This window comes from Vespula vulgaris, chromosome 17 (genome assembly GCF_905475345.1).
Source record: "Vespula vulgaris chromosome 17, iyVesVulg1.1, whole genome shotgun sequence".
Lineage (NCBI taxonomy): Eukaryota > Metazoa > Arthropoda > Insecta > Hymenoptera > Vespidae > Vespula > Vespula vulgaris.
Window position 1 is genome coordinate 2381314 of NC_066602.1, and position 26722 is coordinate 2408035.

The window sequence follows — 26722 nt, forward strand, 5'->3', positions numbered from 1 at the left end:
GTTATTATTCCTTTGACTAGATCTCTTCGTCGAGTTCGTTAACGAATTGTTATCTTTGTTCTTTATCAAAGTTCATCCACTCTCTTCCTCTCTCTCTTTCAAACACGTATAGGTATACATATATACATAGATACATACATACATACATTCATTCACATGTACATATATATATATATATACCTTTATTGTTAGAACCTTTATATTTCATTTTCATTTAATATTACTTTCATTTCTATACGCTGTATATATAGGTCTGTCCTTAAATGTCTTATACATGAAAATAGATAGATCCACTTTAAGGTCCGACATAGAACGGCACAATTCCACTTAACATGAGCTACAAACTAGGAATGAGTTTGTTTTGTCAGGATGCGAGTGACGTCGTGTAGCTAACGCGTTTCCCAGGCTATATACGGTACATCTAACTTGTCGTTTCTATAGAAAGATTGTTCACCGAGTGATAACGCCGTCACGAACATACAAACTTTACCCCCACCTGCTTTACCCGACCTCTTTCCTCCCTCCGCTTCAACTCACCTGGCTTTAATTATACTTAACCCCCGATGGCCATTATGGCGATGTCCTTTCTCTATTCGCAAGATAAAGCAACGAGTTTAAAAAACGTTCTAGAGATTTTCGTGTCTCTTTTACCGTTCTTTTCTTTTTTCTGTTTTTTTTTTTTTTTTTTTATTATTTTTTAGAATTTTCTCAAACGTTATTTAACATGAAATATATTGTACAAATCTATATATGTATTAGTTAGAATCGATTTAACAAATCGCTTATCAATATTTCTTAGACATTTTACTTTAATTATTTTGAATAGTGAAAGTAATAGTTTCGAATGTGTTATATAAGAATACGTAATAGATTAAATTATAGGTATTTTAGATTTTCCGATTTTCTGACTATCTGACTTGTCTGTCTATCTGTCTGTTTCTATCTTTCTCTCTCTCTCTCTCTCTGTTTCTCTTTCTCTATCATTCTCTTTAATTAGAGAATACAGAAACAAGCAAGATCTATCCTACGGAAAGCTTCATCTCTCTTCCACAATATCTCTAACGAAGTGCATGTAATAGAGAACTTTGTTATGGAGACTAATGGATATGTAATAAGCCGTCTTCCCTAAGTTTCTAATTACACATTAGAATACATGTTAGAAGATGCACGATCACGTGGATATACAAGTTCGAAATGATTTTTTCAAAACAAATCTGATCTTTGAAATGTACGAGACATAAAAATAAAAAGAAGAAAGAAAGAAAGAAGGAAACAGAAGAAACGAAGAAAAAAGATAATAAACGAAAAGAGAAGATGGAAAGAAGAAAATAAATAATAAAGAGAAAAAGAGAAAGAGGACAAATACAAGGTTGTACGAGTACTCGTCGCGCTTTTAAAAAGAATCTCTCTCTCTCTTTCTCTCTCTCTCTTTCTCTCTCTCTCTCTCTCTCTCTCTCTTTCTCTCTCTTTCTCTCTTACAACGATCGACGGAGAAAATGGTGACGAAGGCAAACGGTATACCGTAGCGCAAACTCTGCGGTCAAAAGTAATTCCAGTTGATGGAAAAAAACGCGTCCGTGCCTTACTCGATGGCAACGAATTAAATGGCGTATTCCGTGCATACCCGACTACAGATTGGAAAATTCGCGATGCTCGACGCGCGCTGTACATTTTTCAGCTGGTGTCAAATACACTGTCGGCGTGGGTAAAGCGTAAAAAAAAGGAAAAAAAAAAGAAGAGAAAAAAGAGAGATAGATAGATAGATAGATAGATAGATGGATAGATGGATAGATGGATAGATGGATGGACGGATGTATGGGGAACAGAAGAGATATACACAGATAGAGAGATATAGTAAAAAAGCTAGGGATAAATCGAATTTTGCATCGGCTACAAAATGATTCGACCAACGAAATATCGCGTTTACCGTGCTTTCGAAACTCTAGCAAAATTCACCAACTCTCATCCTCCATCCTGTCACCCCTCAACCAAAATCTATACGTTTTTCTATTGTTTCAACTTGATTTTTATATTTAAATGTAAACTCTGGTTGTTTTCTTTTTCTCTATCTCTCTTATTCTCTCTCTCTGTCTCTCTCGCTCTTCATATTATGATTTCTTTTCAACGTAGAGCGAAGAGAAATAAGAAAAAACAACCGTGCACCGTATAAAATTTTTTTCGAAAACTATTCGTTGTTTCTCATGGCTAACGAGATTACAAAGAGAAATTTTCTCTCTCGTTGATTTTTCTAAAGCTAGGTAGAAAGGTATATATGTATCACGATTCTGTAAATAGGAAATTCGTAAAGTGTGCATTGGCCGTGAAACGATAACAGAACGTTGGGTGAGAATACTTGAAACATTGGTTGGACGAAATATGAAGCGCGTAAGAACAAGAGATAGATAGATAGAGAGAGAGAGAGAGAGAGAGAGAGAGAGTGACGTTAAAGAAAAAAATACAAGAAAAATGAAAAAGAAAAAAAAACAATGAAACACGTACACGGTGTGTTAAATCGAGAATATTCGTGCGGATAAACTAAATCGAACTCTCGTAATTCTTTTTCATTCATGGAAAAAAAAAGAAAATAAAAAATAGAAATAGAAAATAAATGATTTATATCCGGGAAATATATTCTTTCGCTTATTCAATCATAGTGGATAGAATGGGGGGAAAAAAGAAAAAAAAAGTAAAAAAGAAAGAGTAATTAAGTAAATTTATTTCTCCCGTCTCTTTTCAATCTCCTCTTTTCTTCTTCTATTCTCTCTCTTTCTCTCTCTCTCTCTCTTACGTCTATCAGTTTTCTTTCTTTCTTTCTTTTTTTTATCTTGTTTGTTCTTGTTTTCTTTTTCTTTTTTTTTTTTTTTTATTTTTTTACAAACTCCAACGAACACGATCAATCGCGAAAAAGCGAAGCCATTTGTCTCGTCATTATATACGTGCAAATGCAAACGCTGTTAAGCTTTTTCTGTCTCGTTATCCGCAGCCTTAATTAAATTCCAAGCTTCCGAAAGCGATGGGTATTTCGTGAATCTGCGTTCGTTCGACTGGTATACTTTGTGTCGTCCGAGAAAAAAATTCCCTCTCCATAGATTGTAACGATTTCAGTAGGAATTCGAAACGCTTCGTGAGAGTTATACCTGGCAATACACACGTAGAATTTCGTGTAGTTAGTGTAGTACATATTGTATATATATACATATATATATTTATATATTGTATATATATATATGCACACACGTGTACGCATACGTACGTATATATGTGTGTGTGTGTGTGTGTGTCATACAAGGACTCTACGATTTTCAAATAACTCGACGCAACGATTCTTTTTTTCATGGTTTTTTTATGTCATTCATTTTTTTACATTCTTTTTTTTTTATTTTTTTATTTTTTTCCTTACACGTACACTCACATAAAAGAACTTATTCGCTTTGTATACGAACGACATGAGGCCGAACAACTTGTGCATTCGTTACAAATGAAAACTCTTTACGATCATTGCGCAACTTTGCTAACGCAAGCGCAGGAGCAACCTCGTGTTCTTCGATATATCGACCATTACTTCTCTACATTTCTCTAGTTTTCTCACGAACGCGAAAATAAGAAAAATTTTCAAGCACGTTACGTCATTAATAGAAGATCTGTGCATGACCATTTCCACCTTTTCTTATTTCCTTCGGACATTTCATTCAACGGTAGTCTAGTATTCGCTTTCAAGCTCTTGGATTTATTGTTTTTCGATGATCTCTCTATCTTCTCTTCTTTTCTTTTTTTTTCTTTTCTTGTTTATTCTATATATTAATTATTTTATATTATTCATTTTATATATTGTTATTCTATATTAATAAAACTATTAAAAATCTTTCCAGTTAATAATTATATTCGCTATGTATATATGAGATTACTTACAAAAGAAATCTTTTAAAAGAAAGATATAACGACAGGATTTATCAAATCGTAAATCTCAAAGGAAATATATATATTTAGAAAATGAAAAATAAATCCTTACCGAGAAAGTTTAGATTCGTTTCCCACTTAGAGATATGTATAGAAATCAGATGACTGGGAAAAGTTCTTGTTAAATAAATTGCAACATTTCGATATACCATTTTCCATGCTTTTCACATTCAGGACCGAAGAAAAGATTGCAACGGTGGCCTCTGAAGTGTGCATGCCCTTTCATATACCACTTGGAGATGTTGCAAGAAGGGCCTTTACGTACTTACTCGCGACTGTATATACTAATATATATATACATGTGTGTGTACGTACGTACGTAGTTGTACATATACTTGTATGACTCGTTATGTAGAGGTACAAATATCTTCTTTAGACGTATGCGGACGAGTGAGCGAAGATGCCTTGAAGGTTTAAAGGCCTCAGGCTAAACAGAGTGGATTACACTTAAAGATGAAAGATCTATTCGACCTATATACCTGTCTACATACATACACACACACACACACACATATATATATAATATGTCCGGTGTAAAGATATAAAAGCAACCCTTTGGATAGAGGGTTTATAGGTTCTCTCCTGCGAATTACGATTTCCAGCCAATGGGATGACGTATGATCTTTTGCACTTTCCCGATAAAAAATGAAAGAGAAGATCAAAGCTAATTGAAAATGAGTGTTATTAAGAATGATGAATGGACCTCGAGATTATTGATGTCGATTCACTCATTTTGAAATAGTAAGAAATGTTGTCTTGCCAATAAATTTCATTTCTATCCCTCTCTCTCTCTCTTTCTCTGTTCGTCTTTTGGCATCGCTGCTGGTCGTTCCAAACCGGAAACAAAGTTTAAACCATATTCAAGGAGAACGTTGGGTAGAGTTTTGGGATGACATCGAGTAAATTCGTCTGGCTAAAACTTGTTCTACCTAGTATCTCGATACATTCTGCCAGGATCACGGTTCGATCCGTCCCATGAGACAGGGTGGTGTTGGTAGCGTGAAAAAGGTTTGGGGTTGAAGTTTAGTACATTGGTAAGGGATGAAGTGGAGAAGAGGTTTCGAAAGAAATAAGTGATGGGTGGTTACCTATCTACCAATACTATCACCACTACTATCACCACCATGTGGTTTGACAAGAGCCACGAATAAAGATTCGACTTGGTTCTACCAAGAAAAGACGAAAACGAAATCTTCTCTCTCTCATACTTACATACATACGTCTATCTATACGTGTATTCGCATTATCCAACCACCACGTTCGGCGACACTTCCGGCAAGTTTCAAGTATCGATCGGTTGAGCCCAGGGTTTACTTAGAAAACCCTGTTACTCTGGCTTTCGCCACTTTCCATTAAAATCTTTCAGGAACTTCCATCGAACTCGATGCTAACTAGACTCGCGAGCGAGACCAAGTTAAAATTTTGAATTTGCTTGCGGATAAAGTATGTTAGAGAGAGAGAGGGAGAGAGAGAGGGAGAGAGAGATAAAGAGAGAGATAGAAATGTCGATTGGAACTCGGAGAACTTAGTTATGCAAGTATTTCACGGTTGTTTTCATTCATACGATTCGATAAAAATTCGTTGAGAATCCGACGATCAATTAGAAATCCTTTCTTCGATCTTTTCTTACTTTCTTTTTTCTTGATTTCTTTACCATTTCTTCTTTTCCTCGTTCTCAAGAGATTTTGAAAATTTTCTAATAACGATAATAAGCTTTACCCACGGGAGGAGAAACTCTCTACGACGAATGTCGAATCTCTGAGAGTCAGATTTGTCTTTAAAAAAAAAAAAAAAAAAAAAGAGAGAGAGAGAAAAAAAAGTAAATAATCATGAATAAAAGTAACAATTAATAGAGATATTACGTGCTATTCCCATTACTGTCATCGTCAAAGAATTTCATTCCCAACGTTCGTCCCAACGTTTATTGTCCCGGGCAATCTCCGGAGATTCAGGAAATAAAATCCCTGAGATGATTCAGAACAGAGCCGTAACTAGGTACAAAGGGTACCCAGGTCATTGGATTTACGAGTGGATATTATGCAGATGATATCTGCATTAAACGCAGCTACGTTTGCTCTCTAGCTCTTTCTCTCTCTTTTTCTCTTTCTTTCTCGTTGATTCTACGTTGTGCTAGATAAAAAGAAAAAAAAGAAAAAAAAAAAAAAGGAAAAATGAAAAAAGGAACGCACGTAAAAATTCGAGAACATAATGTACCAGTGATATTTCCCTTTTTAACATTCTTCAACAATATTACAACGTACATACTCGTTCAGATTTTTATACATCTATTTATATATATATATATATATAGGTATACATAAATAAATATATAAAAAATGGGTCGACTATCGGCAGCTTCGATGGAATTGCAGTAGAACGGTGTCGTACGGTAAATAACCAAGTGCCAGGTTTTCGCCAGCGTGCTCAGCTATTTAATTATGCTCTTGCAAATATTTCGTCATTAGCGAGGGAACATCGTTAACGCATACAACAGGCCAAGCTCGAGAGGTCTCCTGTCCGCGACGTTTAATATACTTCACCTATTATTCGCTCTTTGTTCGATTTCATCGACGATGACGACGACGACGTACATACATACATACATACATGCAACATACATACATACATACATACATACATACGTTCACTTTTAATCTTTTTAATCTTCCTTCTTCTTTCATAAATGTAACATAAATTTTCTCTTCCCTTTTTACCTTTTTCCTGCTTCATTTTTTTTTTTTTATATATATATATAAAACATCGAAATAAAAATATACACGGATATGTTTATTATAAAATACGATAAGCATTATTGTTACAAAAAGGATCCATCCGGAACGATCGAATTCTTGGTTGACACGTCGTTTAACGATCGGTGGTGCATTTCACCCTCTGATCTCTTGTTTAACGAGCATCGTTTGAGAATTATCGAACAAGAGTGCGAGTGCCCCATACCATGCATCCTTGTATACCCTACATTATCGGCTCTTCTCTCTCTCTCTCTCTCTCTCTCTCTTTCTCTTCTACCCTCTCACTCTCGTTTATCCCCTATCTCAATCTCCCTTTCCGTACTATACTCGAGCACGATCGAGTAAATTTCTACTTCGCTGCGTATACACGGCAGATAAACGGCGGATACGTTTCGAGGAGAAAAGGCGAACGTAAGAGCAAATATTGTGACGGCCTATAAACGTATTTCGATTTTCTTTAGAGAAATTGAAAAATGACATGTGCGTGCCTCCGTGCGTGCGTGAATTCGTAGGTGGGTGGGTGGGTGGCGCGCATACTTCACGTGTGTATATGTGTAAAGTAAGAAAGTCAAGAATGATGGATCGATAGATTCGAATTGTAAAGAAAGAAAAGAAAAACGTAGTGAAAGTAATGTAAATTCGAAGAAACAATTAACAAATTTCTCTTTTAATAAATGCTAGAGAGAAGAAAAAAAGAATTGGACGAATTATACGGCAACAATTTCGACATGTTAATATTAAATTAAATTACTTCTGTGAAAATTTCACACGATTGATACCCATCGATAAAATCTAAAGAAATTCGATAATTCGATGAACGATAAGCGTATGGAGAGAACGGGATTAATTAATTTCGCCGTACTTTAAATTAACTTTGTTCGATTAATTTATCTTTTTTTTCTTCTTCTTCTCCCTTTTTTTTTCAATTTACATTACTCAGCACAAAGAAGAAACTTTCGTATAATCTCTCAGTTATTACCAAAATTATGATAATTATTCCATGATAATAAAATAGAAAAAAAAGAAAAACAAGAGAAAGATAGAAGTTGGGGAATATAGTTAGCGGAGTTGTATGGTATGCTACCCATTCCATTTTATTATTTTCATACGAAACAATAGACGAAGCACGTAGGAAGGACTCTTTAACGGTTTTAAATGCGTTAATGAAGTACACTTTAGTCCGCTTATACGTCGCGATAACAACGAAGCCCATACTCTTCCTATATGTTATCAACTCACAACAAGATCCTACTCTATTCAGTTTCCATTGGTTCAGAAACTAATGGTTGCTTAATAATAAAACTAATTTTTTCATCGTTTTACGAACACGATACTTGTAATAGGTGTTTTAAAAACGTTTTGAAAAAAAGAAAGAAAAAAGGAAAGAAAACTAGAAAAAGATCTTTAGACTGTTTCTGCGATAGAACCACGAAGACAAAAAGGAAAGATCTTTTAAACGAATGCGACAAAAGTCGATCGGGAAAGTTAAAGAATGCAAATGGAAAGTCGATTGGTTTGAAACGTAGGAAACGTTTGCTTCGTTCCTCTTTTCTTTTCATTTCCTTTTTTTTCTGCGCAATGTTAATTTCTTTCTTTTTTTCTTTTTTACGAAAAAGAAGAATTATTTGTATTTCTTTTAAAAATGTCTGTTTAAACCAACTGTGAAAAGCAACTACCCCTGGATAATAATGCCAGAGGGTTGGTTTCGTTCCTCGAGACGACGAAAGGGTCTAAGGGAAGAAGTATCAGCCGGAGACTTATTGGTACAGTAATTACTACTAATAGCCACCCTCTCCTTCCAGGCACTGTCTGCTTGATGGTGGGGTAAGGTCTATAATACATTCCCTCTCTCGCGTCTTACTCGCTCCAACAATTTCCCACCCCGTTTTCTTAGTTTTCTATGGCCCTGGAGAGAATTCCACGTCGGTAAACATCCGGATCATAAATTTTTCCAAGCTTTCGTGGAATTTCGCGCACTCCAACGGAGGAGATCTTTCTCGTCGTACGACACTTCATCTCTCCAACTTGGACATTAAGAGGAAGAAAGATATAAACGTTTGTCGTATCGCAAGACTGATGGATCGAAGTAAAAAAAAAGAAAGGAACAGTACACGATTTCTTTCTGTTTTTTTTTTCTTTTCTTTTTCTTTTTTTTTTTCTTTTTCTTTTTATAATCATCGCTCTCATTTCTATCTTTATATTTCGTTCGTACAGTTTGTATTCGTCGAGAATTGAATTATTGGATAAACTCGAACGAATAATATATATTAATACTAAAAAGAACAAAAAGAAAATATACACGCAGAGATATAAAGAGAATTATACGAGGAGCAGTAGAACGAAAGAAAGAGAAAAAGAAAAAGGAGAAAAAAGATTTCGATCGTCAAACTTCATTAATTCGGGTATTAACATCGAAATTCTCATCCTTTCGTACTTTTGTTTTTCCTAAGAATCAAGGATTTGTCTGAGCGCGTTCATCTCCGACAAACATTTCCCATTAACACGTCCGAGAATCACCTGCGATAAGGATAAGCTGGGAACGTTTAGAGTGTAATGTAGATGCGTGGAGAACATCGAATGGGAGCAAGGTGATTTATAACGTTAACGTTATCACGATCTTATTCCTTTAAGTAGATTATTTTTAACTACACGAAACATAAAAGAGAACATTTAAATAAGAAATACATACATACATACATACATATATATATATATATATAACATAAGCTATAATAAATATATAATATATATTATATTAATAAGATAAGCTTTGAGATCACTCGTTCACAGTTAACCCACGAAATCAACGTGAGTGAACGAAAACTGACTATTCATCGTCAGCATCCCCTGATACGATGATATCGAGAAAGCTCATAGGATATAGCTTTCGAGCAACGTCATCGTGCTTCAAGAAGAAGTGCTTGGGAGATGCAGGGCCAGCAGAAATTTGGATCCTACGCGAGAATCTCGACGATAATGCTTGACAACGCGCAGAGGAACATCTAGACGTAGCCGTAAAGTCGTAAGACATTGAACGGGGATGTAGGAGTGTGGTGGAGATCAGGTATGGGAGGAGGAAGAGGGAGAGGGATGGGAAAGAAGCAGGACATTGAACGGCTCTCGGATGATTTACGTCGGGTGGTCCTATCAACGCTCTTATTCCTTTAGCAGTTCTACTTGCTATGCTCTCTCTCTCTCTCTTTTGAAGCAAGTTTCTAGGACGAGCGTTGGCGTTCCTACGAAATAGAAACATCTTGTTGGTAGGTACCATAGCGCGGCGAGCATAAGCCAACACTCGAGATATATTTTATGATGCTACATTTCCCTGACGCTAGAGCCGGCTGTGTAGAAACAGCCACGAAGGAGGAGTATCTCATACATCAGGGATGGTAGACTGTCTCCTCTTGGGGTTCTCCTAGCGAACTTCCCCCCAAAATGTCTCCCACTCCTAAATTCCTTCCTGTCTCACTCACTCTCTCTCTCTCTCTTTCTCTCTTTCTCTCGTTGTCCTACCTAACATCGGACCTAAGCTATTCATCCCAAACGCAACCCCTAGAAACTGGTGCCACGACCTACACCAACTAACTCATCGTCCTCTCAACCATCCCTCCTCGATCTCCCCCCTTCCTTTCATCTCTTCTTCAATTTATCCTCTAAAACCACGTAGGTACGTAACACGTTCTTCAGAAGACTTTTTACAAGGGACACTTTACGACGACGGTGTTAGGTACTTTGTCATATCTAAGATGTTGCAGCTATAACATCGATATTACCACTCGATCTTGACACAGACCAAGGATCTTCAGGAGTTTATCCGTGAAGCTGCTGATACCATGTTCTCCAAAGGAGGACATACATATACACATACACATACACACACATATATATATATATATATATATATATATATACACGTATACCCAAGAGATCTAGATACTCTTTAAATTCTAACGAATAATTGTGTACGGTACAAAGAGAGAGAAAGAGAGAGAGAGAGGAAGAGAGTAAAGGCCGATGAATTTTCAATTTCCAACCGATATTATTAAAGTTGAGAATAATTACGTGTGTGTCCCTACGAAAACTTTTTTAACCTGCCTTCGAAACTTTCTTAACCTCACTGCCACTCGAAACTTTTGTTCACGACGACGTCCTGAATATTTAATCGGTCTTTATAAGTGAAAAGGTGCTCAGGGCCTCGAAAAGTTAGGGCGTTTGGAATGAAATCGTTTCTTATTAAAATTCTTCATAGTTTCTTCACCTCGAGTTTTTTGTCCTTTAGCAAAGAGACACCGTAGAAGAACGAACAAGTGAAATATCCTTGGATCAAGTAACACGATTTATGAGATAGCCTGGCTTTCGGTCATCGAGGCTTTCGATCGACGTTTTATTACTGTTAAACTACCAAGATCGTAATATCCTTTTAATTATGTGCTTCGTATTTGCAGCAGGTCTCGTTATTAATTTCTGCTTCTCCGTGTCGGGAGATTTGCTGTTACGACCTCGGAAGGTTGCACGTTTGGGATCCAACTCTCTCTCTCTCTCTCTCTCTCTCACTCACTCTCTCTCTCTCTCTCTCACTCTCTCTCACAGCACTATTTCCGCTGAAAGTGCTAGGACGAGGGCGACAAGGTGTGTAGATAGAACGTGTTAGAGAGACAGACAGAGGAAGAGAGAAAGAGAAAGAGATAGAAAGAGAAAGAGAGACAGAGAGACAGAGAGAGAGGGAGTGAGTGAGTGAATAAGAGACAGACAGAGAGAGACTTCCGCCAGGATGCGCCGCTGCACGCGCGATACGTCCGCCTAATGCCGCACACGGCTCATCTTCGAAACGTTATTGCTCGCTGTCGCTATGTTTCTCTCGTCGCTTCTGCAAAGGCGAGACCTGCCGTATGCAAATTATTTTGAGTGCTAAATTAAACTACCAAAACCGCGCCATGCCAGTAGAGGAGACGACGGGATGCCAACAACAAGCGTGATAAGTTTGCCTCGAACAGGTTCTCCGTAACCAGTGATTTTGAATTTCGAAGAAGGATCCACGACTAGTTTCCTCGTGAGAGTATTTGCTTTGTTATACGTTTGAACATTTATATATATATTATATATTATATATATATATATAATATATGTATATATAATGTATGTATGTATGTATGTATATGGATCGTTTATTTTGAAATTGGTAAAATCTATTTTTTGTTGTTTCGCAAAAATTAAAGGATTAGTATATTAATCAATTGAAACATATAAATTAATTATGCCAAGCCTGGCGATTTTTCTACTACTAATTTTTTAATACGAAATTTGATTATATAAATTCCTTTTAGGCGAATTTGACTATAATAATATATATATATGTATATATATATATATATTTACGGGATGTAAATGGGCTTACGCTTATTCTCATAATTAGTCGATTATAAAAATCATTTAATTTCAATTATGAAAAATTAAATATCACTTGAAATATATTTCGTATCAATCGAATTTTGTTTATAAATAATAAGAAGATATAAAAATTTTACACTAAATTAATCACGAATTATGCGATACCTCATTTAAGAAAAAAAAGAAAAAAGAAAATGGACACACCACTTTCAAAATAAACGATCCATATATATGTGTATATATATATATATATATATATATATATATATTCTTAATATAAATCCGATAAATTTATATAATCATCAATGATACGTCGAATTCGAATTAATTTTCAACTATATAATAGTTTATTCAATTTCAATTTAATAATCGGAAATTATCCGATCTACTCGAATTCTACAATCTAATAGATACACACATACCTCTATATGTATATTAATTCGTCGATAAATCGAGTGACTTATTTCTCGGGTTGGAATGTATATCCGAAACAAACGATAAAACGATTTTTATCTTTCGCAACTCTCACGATATTTTCTCCTTTTCCCTTTTCCCTCGTTATACAATCTCTATACAGAAAGAGAAAGAAAGAGAGAAAGAGAGAGAGAGAGAGAGAGAGAGAACGTTTTGCAAAGTCGTTTTCCCCTAAGAGGAAGGCTACGTAAACCATATAGAAAAATAAGGAGAAGAGGAAGAGAAAATAAAATGGTAGGACTTGTGTGTATCTCTCTCTCTCTCTCTCTCTCTCTCTCTCTCTCTCTCTCTCTCTCTCTCTCTCTCTTTCTGTGTGCGTACGTGTATGTATTTGTATGTGTATATTCTGGTAAAAGAAAAATAAAAGCGAAAGAAACAGGAAAAGAGGGAAAGAGGAACGCATGGAAAAAGCCTGTTAAAACTTGGTATACCCCAGCAGCTTGTTTGTCACACTTTGTACAGCCCGATTTCCTTCGTTTCCATGGCGTTATTTAGAAAACCGACGCTGGGCGTCGTTATCGTTTTACAGTAGCTAGCTCCAGGTGCGAACTGGTTACGACAATGTCTTTGTTGTCGTCGTCATACCGTTCGGAAGTGGAAACCTGCTCTATTATTTTTGCCGATGTAATTTTTCCTCGTTTTCCAGACAGTTTCACCGTGCGTCTTCGCAGAAAATGCATCGTGGATTGCGGTCACCGTGTAAAATAAATAATCCGTCTTTCTCTCTTTCTCTCTCTTTCTCTTTGTTCTTTCATTCACGTCTATTTTCTTCTTTTTTTTCTTTTCTTTTTTTTTCTTTCTTTCTTTCTTTCTCTCTCTCTCTCTCTCTCTCTTTTCTTTTTACTACCTCGTTTCGCTTCGTTTACCCATGCAGTTCGTGCCGTTTCTTTCTCGATCGGTTTACCTCGGTTGCCTGCGTTTCTTTTATATTTCGGAAGTACGTTTTTACGCGAAAAACTTTTGTACCATTGCGGTTCTAACCATTCCGAAAACATTTTCTAATATTCCAAGGGACGTGAATGGTGATTAACCTGTTAACTATATGTATATATATATATATATGTAGACTCGTAATCTTATAATTTCTCCCAAAGAGACGATTTTAAATAGACATTTTTTTAAATGGATATATACATATATATCCATATATATATTCACTTTTAAAAAATATTCATCTCAATAAAAAATTGTCTATTGAGAAAAAATTATAAAGAATTACGGGTTTAGTCGATTAGGTTGATAATATTTGATCATATACGAATGTTGTTGTAAAATGGTATTAAATCATAAAGAAAGGATAGTTATTGGCTTTCTTTTATTTTGAAAAATTTGCACAATTTTATTCATGATCGAATTCATTGATATTATTGTCAATCCTCCATTCGTTAATCGTATACTATAGTTAGGGAAAAAAAAAGAGAGAGATTACCAATCGCAATTTCGATGAAAATTTTAAATCGGAATGAAAGATTGACGCGAATAAATTTATCGAATAATACGTAATAATCGAAATTTCTATTCGTCTGCTATGAAAGATTTGAAATTATTTATTATTATGGCGTGATTTATCGGGAAAGTTGAAATTCTCGAAGGTAGCTAGTGTTTAACAAATTCTAGAGAACATACTGAACTGATGAAGCTCAGTTCTCAGCCTCTATCTTTCGTTATATGCAAACCCAGTTCTCTCCACAAGTTAGTAAACTACTGCTGAAGGTATTAGAACACGTTACATGAAGACTGAAGTCTCTGAAAGATGCGGAAACTTAGCGTCAGGTTGATCCCCATCTACGAACAATCTTCGTCGAAATTCCTCGATTGCCATGTTAATCAGACAGCAAAGAAGTTTGATTGGCTTTGAAACAAGATCGATATGTGTACGTCCCCCTTCGATCTACGATATCGCTTTAGGCCGTTAGTATGACGTTAATACGTTCATTGATATATGAGATTTTCTCTCTGGAGATTCACATTGAGATACACTCTTCCACTTTGTCTTTCACGAGTTGAAACTTTGAGGAAACTTGAACGAAACGGCAAACAACTAAATGACGATCCAACTCGAATTACGTCCGATCGAATTACAAATTTCTCGATAGACTTCGTCAACGTTTAAAAACATAGAATTTCAAGTTTAGAATATATTACAACTGGAATGAACAAATTACGAAGATCAATCAATAAATATCTATCTAATGGTATCCAACAAAATAATTTCTCTTAACGATTAAACATAAGCATCGGTCTCTCGAGGATAATCTTTTGGCGTGATGCCCGACAAACTCTTGACGAATTGCTCTTGGTGATACAGCTGCGCCACCGGAAAACTATCCCCTCTCTTTCCACCCCCTTCCACCCCCATTCCAACCCTTCCTTACTATGCCTGCCAAATTCTCTCGAATCGTCTGTCCGTAGATAATTCGTCGTTGAGTTTGATACAACATAGAACTACTTTGTCATCGACACGATCACAAATGGATGACGACGTTCTACAAGTTTGATAACTTTGCTTTTCTATATGTGTGTTCGGTATCGTTCGTTCGAATTGAATTATTAAATTGAAATATTTAATACCCTTTGATAGGAAATATAACGTGTGGCTTGTTTTTCTCCTTTTCTTTTTTGTTTTTACATAATAAAATTTAAACGTCCATTCGATGTTCGTATTTTGTATTTTATATATCGAAATTGGAAAATACGAGATGAACGTTTTTTTTTTTTTTTTAAGAGAGAGAGAGAGAAAATCCAATAAAAAAAGAAAGAAAAGAGAAAAAGAAATAAAAGGGGAGGATTTAACTCGAACGATCAGCAGTTTCTAACCACAGTAATTATGCTCGAGTAGATAGTAGTCGATACTACCAACGTAAGAACAAAAGCAGCTGAAACGTAGAGAACTTTTTGGTTTCGAAGGAAGTTCATCTCGGAATAGCTGAGATTGGATCGATACTAAATATTTACTTTCCGTTGGCTAAGGAAAATACAAAAATTAACAACTTCTTTTTCTACGTTCGCTTTATCTATCTTTCGATAGATGGATACTCGACTGGAAATTTACTTTATTCAAGGCAAATTTAAGTGAGAATTCATGTAGTGTATATACGTGTGTGTATATATATATATATATATATATATATATATATATATATATATTGGCAATGTGAATTTTCTACGTAATACTAATACCGTACTCCCTTTGAATCGATGCGATCTTTGATCCGATGAATATTCCACAGCACGCTTCGAGTATACCTAAGTCTAATTTTATTGCATAAGTTAGAATCTTCGGAATACTAGTCCTCTGATAGAAATGAAATTACCTTAGAGACTGAATATGATATGACTAATAAGCCCTACGTATACAGATATCGGTGATTCGAAGGATCTCAAAGAAATCATTCTCGTTCAAATAAAGAAATAACAAACAAAGACACATTAATACATCTTTTTATCTTCCATTCAATCTTTTTATCATACGTTGTAATATCTTTGAAATATATGATTATCTAATCTTTCATGTTATTATAATAACGGTCGGTACATTGATTTTCTCGTTTCTCTCTTTTCCTCGTATCTCTTTCATTTTTGACATATCCGTGAAATTTTCTATTCCAATAAAAATTGTACGACATTCGTAAAATAAAAATGACAATGCTCGAGGACGTGGAATGGCATATAAAATTTAGAAGAGAATAAAAGATACATTTATACTCTACTACCGATCAAGAGAAACCGATTCGATTCGATTCGATTCGATTCGATTCGCGCGGGAAAACAAGCTTCCTTGTATCGCGAACAATGTTATCGAAATACCAATACTTATTTTCAATATCCTTAGGGAACGGAAACAATCGATATTGTTGTTTTCCTAAACGAATACTATAGAAAGCTTTCTAATAAAATTTTCTTTTCGTTTCTTTTCTCATTTTTTCTTTCTCACTTTCTTATCTTCGTAATTCGATTAAATTTGAAAATAATTTTCAAACCTGTAAGATAATCGACAAGGTTTCGAAAATCCATTGGGATCGATCTATCGAAAATCATTTATCTCTCTCTCTCTCTCTCTCTCTTTCTCTCTGCTTGTCTGTCTTACTCTCTCTTTCTCTACTTACTTTATATATTCAAGAGTAACTCCTTACCTAAGTACATAAATGTGTAAAACAGATAAGAGAGAGTAACGTTAGCTTTAGTTTCATAGTAGACCAAAGGAAAGCGATTGCTTTTGGTAAAGCTACTTTTCAAGTAACGATAAGAGAAATTCGATACTTTCCGTCGATTTAATCGAACTTATGAAATCGGAAAGTACGAAGTAAACTCGGAAGTCACTTCTACGTGTTCGCCGTTCTCCTTGCCACTTTGATCGGTTAAATTCTTTACTTTAAGTACTATACCTTATAGTAAGTTTTACAGATGTCAACTGGAAACTATAAAACTCATTTTAGCTTGTATTACACATCTACACACACACACACACACATACGCACATATATATATAATATATCACAGAGATATGTCTCAACCTAAAATTCTCGAATCGATGCAATAAAGTATCGATTTACGTTGCGTGATTTATCGAGATCCTAACGACCAACACCCGAATGTTTTTACTTCGATATTTTCCAAATAAAAGTTACGGAGGAAGAGAGATTTTTTTTAATAAAGCTACATTTTATTTAAAAAATGTCGACGAACAGCTGTTAAAGAGGAAAAGATATAAACAAGTTCTCGACGTTGCACTTCTTCTTCCTATGGCCCAGCTGTTGTTGTTACAATTAAAAAAAAACACACACACACACAAAAAAGAACAAGAGAAAACAAAAACAAAAACAAACAAAAAAGAAACACAATATTAACCGTTTGCGTCGTGTATAGAAAAAGAAAAGAGAGAGAGAGAGAGAGAGAGAGAGAGAGAGAGAGAGAGAGCCTTGGGTCTGAAGCAATAAAAGTCAGATCGACGATTCGATGTGGAACAAACAAATGGTAAGAGATAATGGCCAGCAAAAGGGCCAGGCCCCGTCGTGGACGATAAGGCGAAACGACAGTGACGAATAGGCGTTTCCCGATTCTACTGGGCTTCCACGGCCGCAATTCCACGAGCAATGTGCATTGGAAGCTAGAAAGAGAAAGAAGAGAAAAAGAGAGAAGAGAGAGAAAGAGAGAGAGAGAAAGAGAAAGAGAGAGAAAAGAGAGACTACTATCATACGCTGTCCAGAGCAATTTCAATGGACGATCCATTATCTTAAGCGGCGTTGATCAATCGATGCGCTCGAGTCTCGCATCTGGACAGATAGCTTTTCTTTTCTAGCCTCCTCCATCCACCATAGTCCAATATGTGGTAATAGCCTAGTATAGTTTTTTTTCTAGCTTCTCCCTTTTCACCACTTTTCTATCGCAAGGCACATGACTTTTTCGTCTGTTCCATTCAGGAGCACTTAGGATCCATTCCCTGGATTAATCTGGAGTTAGATCGATATTGAGAAAAACTTTGATATATATTGTAATTATTTATTAGAAAATTCTAGTATAGAATTTGAATATAGAAATAGCTCGTGGCGATATACTGTTCGATAATCGATCGATCGTACGAATTATTTTCATATGGAAAAAACTTTCGTATATATTTATTAGAAATTATTTATTAGAAAATTGTATCGTTCGTGATGTCGTCTATCGTCGACGATATACGGCTAATTATTTATCTGAGTATAGAAATATCTTGCGTTAATATAATCTTCGATATAAGATGATCCAAGGATCGAGTTTAGATCGATAAATCGTACGAACTATTTTGATATGATTTCAATGACATCGACGTTAGAAATCGAAGCTAGTGTTACGTTATTTGCGTGTACACACGTATGTATATGCGGTTAAATTCCTCGTTACGCGTACGACCTGATTACCATGAATAAACATAACAGCTTCCCGTGCACGTTGGCTTTCATGTAACTCCTATAATTCACATGATGGTAACATAAATTAACTAGGCAGAAAGTACCCAAATGCATCGTTTCTCATTCGAAATAATCGGTTAATTATACTGCGTGGGATTAGTATGATTATTTCTTACGACGAGGAACGGAAAATAAAGAAATATGTATATATAAAAAAATAAAAAAGAAAACGAAAAAACATATGAGAAATCTGTATATATATATATATATATATATATATATATATATATATATATATATATACAGTATGATTATTTCTTGCGACGAGCAACAAAAAATAAATAAATATATATATAAAAAATGAAAAAAAAAAATATTAAAAAAAAATAAAGAAATAAAAAATCACATATGATAAATCTATACATATCATATTTTCTAGGCTGTGGTAGTATAGCACCTAAGTCAACGTGGGGTAAACTTGCCACCATGGGTTACGCCAGTCTAGGTATACCCTTGACGATAGTCTACTTGTCAAATGCCGGAGGTCTGTTGTCCAGGTGTGCCAGGGGTGTTTTTACCCGAGCTCTTTGTTGCTGCCTTTGTTCGAACTGCGGCTATTGTTGCTACGACGAGAGACGAATGCAGGTGAGTACTTTGCGGATGTCTCTATGCGTCTACTCTCTTTCTTTCTTTCTTTCTTTCTTTCTCTCTCTCTCTCTCTCTTTCTTTCACCCTCACTTTCTCTCTCTCTCTCTCTCTCTCTCTCTCTCTCTACCACTTCTCTTCTCCATCTCTTTTATACTGCATGCTTGTTAAATTCTTCAACGAACCACGTACGCGATAAATTGGTTTCGGTAGTCGTTCTTGGCCCAACTCGAAATAGTCAAATGAAAGAAGGAAATAACGTGACTCTTCGAAGAATATTTCTCTTGGAATTTTTTATTTTTGTTTTTCTTGGTATTTCTTCTCTCTTTCTTTTTTACGTTCCTCCCTCACCGCTCAGGCTCGTTCAACCACTCGTCCGCCGTTTCTTACGAATACGGGATAAGAGATGAGGAGTAGGCGGAGAAGATGGGAGGGAGGTTGAAATGGAAGGGGGGTTTGAATTTATCGACGAAAGCAATCGAGCGGAGAACTTGAAATGGCCGAAAGAATGATACGGGTAGGGGATGGAGGTTAACTTACTTTGGAAAAACCATCGAAACGATAGGGTCGATTATTTCCTTCTACGATTCTGATTTGAAATCGTTCTTGGTGACTAAAACGACGACAGGTGTTCGATATCGCTTTAGAAAATTCTATATGGCTTGAAACGGTTCGTTCCTTTACCACCCTCTCCCTCTTATTTCTGTCCCCACCCTCACGCAAAGTTTCCTCTTGTTTATTTCGTAAATTCGCCTAGGAGAAAGAGAGACGAATGCGAAGAAAGAGGCAACAGGAAGAATTGGCGCAGCAACAGCAACAGCAACAACTACAGTTACAGGAACCATTTTACGTGCGTGCTAATTCGTCGACGTTTACGAGTACAGTTGAGATCAAAGCGAGTCCGAAGGATGAGGTCTCTAGTCTTGGTTCTGGGGATAGACCGAACGTGACAATACTGGCACCCATTAGCATTTGTCTTGGTGCTATGCTCTGCTATATCATTGCTGGAGCCTTTACTCTTCACAAATTGGATGGTTGGACTTTCGTAGGTAAGCTACATTTCAACTTTTTTCTTTTTATATATATTTATTTATTTATATATAATTATTTATTTATTTTATGTAATTTATTTTATATACTGATTGACTTGTATTTATTTATATATATATATATTTTATATGTTTATTTATAGATAATTTGTAAATCTATTTTTTATGTACACACACACATAATATATATATATATATATTTTTTTATTATATTATAAATATGAGTATCAATCTGAAAGAAACAAATGTTCGAGTCGAACTTCTAACGCTTAACTATTTATTTCTGTCATATTTAAAAAAATATATATATATGTATAATATAATACATACACACACACACACACAGACGTCGTATATTAATTTCAAATAATTTCTTTAACATATAATTGGATATGTTTCAGACGCAAGTTACTTCTGCTTCATGAGCTTAAGCACTATCGGATTCGGAGACATGGTGCCGGGTTCCTATCCTCAAAACAACCCATCCTCCTCGCGAAACGCAACGATTTGGTTTTGCTCTTGCTATATAATGTCGGGTATGGCATTGACGGCAATGTGCTTCAATATTCTACACGACGAGATCGTTCATCGATTCTGTCATCAAAATGAAAAACAAGAACCAGTTAAGGCAAGCTCCAGTGTTGACGAGCTATCAACCGATCCCTTTGCTCTGACCTCGTGACAATTTCCGTCCGGTAATCTGTGCCATAGAAATGGTACGGAGGATACGAATGTATGCGCCACGGAAGCACCAACTAACATATTCGCTCATGAGAACGAGATCAATATTCTGAAGGATTCCTTTAATCAGGTTGATGTCACTAGAGACTGCAAACCGATCCTGAAGTTGGAGGATCACGTGCCACCGATCGCAGCGGTTTACATGCTACCGAAGGTAGACGAGGAGACAGAGGAGAACACTGAAATGTAAAAATGTCTCCTAGATGTCCCTTCGAATGTGTCCCCAAAGCGAAATTCCACGATGGAACTTTCGAGTTTCCGAACTTTTGGGATAGATAGTTAACTATCTCTCTCTCTTTCTCTCTCTCTATCTCTATCTCGTTCTCTCTAATTCACTCCCTGTCTGTCTCATTTCTCGGCAAGGAAACAACATCATAAGTGTATGTTTGTGTATGTGTGTATGTGTGTTGTGTATGAAAGCAAGAGAGAGAGAGAGAGAACTGGAAAGAGAGAGAGAAAGAGAGAGAGAGAGAGGAGAGATAGAGATAGATTTGCTTTGTTACACCGATTGTAGTTTCCCTTGGAAGATATATCTAGGATTTTTCAAGGAACCCAATAATACTACGAAGCTCGAGATTCTTTTGATTCGATCATTCGTTGTAGGTGGATTCTATGAAACTGCTGACTATGTAGGTTTCAATAGAAACGGGTCCTGATTCAAAGTTAAGAAGGGTGGTGAGCACCGACAAATTTCTCTCTTCACCGAGAATAGAGATACATTGTATTATATGTATGTCTATATATAGACACGCGAAGTGAGATAAGAATATATATATATATATATATATATATATATGTATGTATGTATGTATGTATGTATGTATGTATATGTATATATATATTCATGTGTTAGATGATCGAATACGCATTGACTTACGTTCTCGTACGAATAAGGAATAATCCGCCAATTATTAAGGCTGTCAACTTCGAATAATTCATGTGAGTACGATATCATGTTCACGATAGAATTCGAACGACGAGCCTAATTGATTTTAATAATATGACGTGTATCGGATTTATATATCAGAGATGGAGAACGTAATTCCTCAAAATCCGTTGACTTTTATATTAATTAATATTTTACTTTTTGTTTATAAATATATATATATATATATTAGATACATATTATATTTATATATATTTATTTATATATATATTATATATATATATAAAAGTTAAGCTTAAAACATATTAATTAAAGACAGTTAAAGAGAACAATATATATATATATATTCTTCGTTTCAGTATATAAAAAATATATTTAAAATATCATTGAAATAGTATTTAATAATCTACTTGTTATATATAATTCATTGAATTAGTATTTAAAGAACGTTTCTATATGACATTGTTTGAATTTAATTTCCAATAATATCGACTAGTGTCCTTTGTGGTTTAAGACGATACCATTTCCAAGAAAGTTCGTTTGAATAAATCGATAAAGTTTTTTATCAATACGAGTTTGTAATTACTTCGTTTCATAATTAATTAGATTTCGAAGAGTCGCGTTATTCCGTCTTAAGATGTATTATTACGATACGTGCACGATACGAGCATGCATATACAAAACGTTTCTATATGCCTATTTAGATAGGATATTAATAAGAATTTTTATATTTCTTAAATACTACATTAAAGCGCCAATCGCGAGACAAAGGTGAAAGTTCTTGTCTGTTAACGAGCACGATTGATTTTTGCGTTCAATTCTAATCAGAAGGACAAGAAAAAAAAAACACGAAAGAAGACATAATAAAAAAAGAAAAAGTAAATAAATAAATAAATAAATAAATAAATAAATAAAAAAGAAACACCGTCAAACAAATTATAAGAAACGTACAATTATTTATTTAACACTATACGCCAATTTCTGTGTTCATTAAACGATTTACTTTTTCTCTGCGATTAACTTTTAATACTTTTATATTAAACATTTTTAATAATAAACGTCACTCGAGAGAGAGAGAGAAAGAGAGAGAGAGAGAGAGAAACTGAACGCAAATATCGTCAAGAATAAAATCAAATTCAAAAACGTTCAAGAACAATAACTAAAAAATATGTATTACATATTAAATACACGCTAAAATCTCGTAAAAGGAGAAAAGGAGAAAAGGAGAAAAAAAAGATAATGCAAAAAAAAAAACAGTTAAAAAATGACGACATGTTACATCTAGAGAAAAATTGTCTACGTTGTTTAAATAATCGATATTCCCTATAGATTACTAACAATAAAAAATTACGCGTTGAACGGCGTGATTACGATAATTGTAAATTAGTTGTAAAAATGCAATTGATCATCGATTCTATCGTATAAAGAAGGGGGGGGCGGCAGAGAGTCCTCGATCCAAAAAAAAAAGAAAAAAAGAAAAAAATAATAAAAAATAAACAAGATGTCTTTAGATCGGACTATTATCTGGAGCATTAAAACCCATGAAAAAAAGCAATTTATTTCATCGATTGAAATATATATCGAGAAAAATGAAATGAGTCTCCCATTCAGGAATAAAATTCTCATTGATCATCGATCATTGAAAAGAATCATGTACCGGTGAAAGAAGAAAAAAAAAACGAAAGAAAAAGAGAAAAAGTTAACAGAAGAAGATCTGCCTCGCGTTTTCGAACGACGAAAATTCATGCGGTTGCGATTCCGCAAAGTGTTCCTTTCGTTTCGTTTCTTGTAACATATCATAAGATGTAAGATATAATCTCAATCAATCGGTATAGTTGGAAAATGTGAACGGAAACTAATCGATTTTGATTAATCGAAGGATGGAAAGGGAAAAAGAGAAAGAATGAGTGTGTGCGTGTGTATGTATGCGCGCGAATGTACATATATATATATATACTGTGTATGTGTGTATGAATGTATCTAAGGTCCTCTTTCCATTTTAGATACGTAAAATTAAAGAGAAAAAAAAAGAAAAAAAAAGGAAAAAAAAGAAAGAAAAAAAAACTAGCGACTAATGACAATCGATACTGGTCGCTAAAGATATCGTTATCGTCCTAGCTACTTCTAAGAAGAGAGATTGGTTTGGAAAGTCGAAAGAAAATGAAGGAAAAGGGGGAGAGGGATATCGTGGATTCGAGCCAAAACAAACTTTACCCTTTAGATTCTCCTATCGAAAAAGAAGAGTTAGCTTGTATCGATCTAAACTCGCTGACCGAATAAACTTACTTCTATCTATTTATAGAATACGATGATTAGTTATTTGAAATATATTATTCTTACGATAGATAAGAATCGTTTATATAAATTATAGAATCGTTAAAATAAATTATATGAAATGCGATATATAAAAATCGTATTGTACAATTTATTTCCAATGAATTTTCTTTCCACGATATATAATAGAAATATGATGGAATTAATCGAGCTAAATAACATCTAATTTCATTGAAGAAATTTATTCTGATATTATTTTATTCCATTCTAAGCAATCACTTTTCAAGCACGAAATTAGAAACGCGTTAAATAACTTCCTTGTGGTTTATTAGATGATTGAGAAACTTTGAGATATATTCAAATTAGTTAGATGTTGTATGACATATAAGAGATATCATTGGTTCAATTTGAAGTTCTATTGCAAGAACATCTTAATATTTCTCTCTCTCTCTCTTTCTCTCTCTCTCTCTTTCTCTCTCTCTCTCTTTCTCTCTTTCTCTTAATAAGAAGCTCTTCTTACTATATCTCTCTCTTTCTTCGAATTTCCCTCTTTCTCGTCTTTCGCCCTTACGTTCTGGTTTCTCTTGTCGATCTCTAGGGAAATATAACTGAGTTCAAAGTACTTCGCATAGCTCAGTATAGCGTGCCGACTGGAAACTTTACTAGGACGATTTTGCAGAAGAAATATCCAATGAAAACCAAACGTCACGGGATTTTCATCGCTTTCTTCTTCTTCTCTGTTATTCTTCTCGTTTTCTCTTTTCTCTCTCTCTCTCTCTCTCTCCTCTTCTTTCTTTTTTTCATTTTTCTATACCACCTATTTCCTACACTACTTCTTTCTTTCGTTTGTGCAATACACGCAAACTACACTTTATTTTCTTTTCAAAGAAGTAGAGAGAGAGAGAGAGAGAGAGAGAGAGAAGAGAAGAAGCTTTCGATCGATTAGCTTTCAAGTGAAAATTAATGGAATTGCTTTGTCGCGCTTTTTCTCTCGGGATTTTATTTCCCAAAGTTTACTTTCTTCTTAATCATTCTTTCTCTTCGACCATTTATCGTTCATTCGATTGGAGAAGTAAATAATTGTATAAATTTTCTTTTATTAAAAATATAGATTTTTACGTAATGATATAAATTAAAGGATGAAGAAAAGAAAAGTATAATAGATCTAAACGTTTTCGAAGCATAAAGAATATTTAATATTAATAATGCGACGACGGCACAAAGAAAAAGGATATAACTTAATAAAAAGATGAAAATATGGGGATAAAAGAAGAGAGAAAGAGAGTGGTCTATTAATGCGGTTGCAGATCGTAAATACCAGAGAAATATTTCACGATTCGATAAATTCTTGAGGGAGGGAGGGAGGGGAATGCAATTTTCTGCATCGCCAGATAGAATAATCCCATTTGATTATCGGGAGCGAATCAATGTTTAGCTTTAAGCGTATTCAATCGCCGGATGCTACGTTTTACTTTATGAAGAGACAGGGTCCAGCGTTTGGAAAATACAATATAATCTTTTACGAAGCGATATAATATGATATATTCGATTATTCGAATTATCGATTAACTTCTTTTTTCTCTTTTTTCTTTTTTCTTTTTCCTTTTTCTCTTTTTTTTTTTTTTTACGTGAACGTTTTAAAAAAGTTTTCAGATATCGCTGAAATTTATTTGGAAACAATGATTAGACTTAAAAAAAAATCCCGAAATTTATATATTTCTTATAGGCATTCAATCAATTTAATTCTATAATTATTATCAACAATAACAGTATCTTTTGATATTCCTTTTTTCGTTACGTCCAAAGTACGATCGTATTAATTATTATTTTTAAATCGTATTCATCGTTGATCTGTAATTTTCTTTTCTAAACATTTTCATTATAATCCCACGATATCCTGTTAGAACGTGGAATTGAAAGGTATGAATGGTGAGAACTTTTAATTAAATATAAGTTCTCTCTATAATTCACTGTAATCGTAAACCTTTTCTAATGATATTCATTAATACGTAATTATAAAGACAAGATTTTATATCGAAAGTTTATCGCCTCACATATAAATAACTTTCCTCGAAACAATGCTACGTATCTATTGTACAGTGCATCTTTTCAAATTAGTAATATGTGAATGTAGGAGTGATTTCGTAAAAAGAAGAATTATAGAAAAGAAGAGAGATTTTGTCTGTGTGTCTGTGCTTGTGTATGTGTGTTTACTTACGAATGTATGCATCTAAAAAGAATAAAGGAGATGATCGAGAGAGACAAAATTATTGCTATTATTATTGCGAAAGATGAATGAATTTGAATTCTTGAGAAGCCCTAAAAAATTTGATGTTGTGTATAATAAATTAATAACATCCTAAACAATGGTACTCTCTGTAAATAGTGAAAGAGAAAAGAGAAAGAGAAACAAAAAAAAAAAAAGAAGAAGAAGGTGATTAGAAAAATGTCAAGACGAGAATTCTACAAAGTTACGCGATGTCGTTGTAAAAAAAAAAAAAAAAAAAAAAAGAAAGAAAGAAAAAAAAAAATACATGGAGATAAACGAATCGGTGAATATTGTACGTCTGTATAATCGTTTGTCAAGCAATGTATCTTATTATACTGGATAATAAAAAAAAAGGAAAAAAAAAAAGAGAAAAAAGAAATCATTAAAATCTAACTTCAGAA

General features: G+C 34.5%; 1 protein-coding gene across 18 annotated transcripts in view; it reads left to right on the top strand.

Moving 5' to 3' along the window:
* Window positions 1-26722, top strand: part of LOC127069924 (TWiK family of potassium channels protein 18-like) — a 209708-nt gene extending 182986 nt beyond the window's left edge. For all 18 annotated transcript variants that reach the window (XM_051007666.1, XM_051007652.1, XM_051007655.1 and 15 more), the window contains 3 exons: window positions 18897-19102; window positions 19860-20151; window positions 20553-26722. In XM_051007666.1, coding sequence (XP_050863623.1) covers window positions 18897-19102; window positions 19860-20151; window positions 20553-20833 — 779 coding nt within the window. In that variant the 3' untranslated portion in view covers window positions 20834-26722. The remainder of the gene's footprint in view (window positions 1-18896; window positions 19103-19859; window positions 20152-20552) is intronic.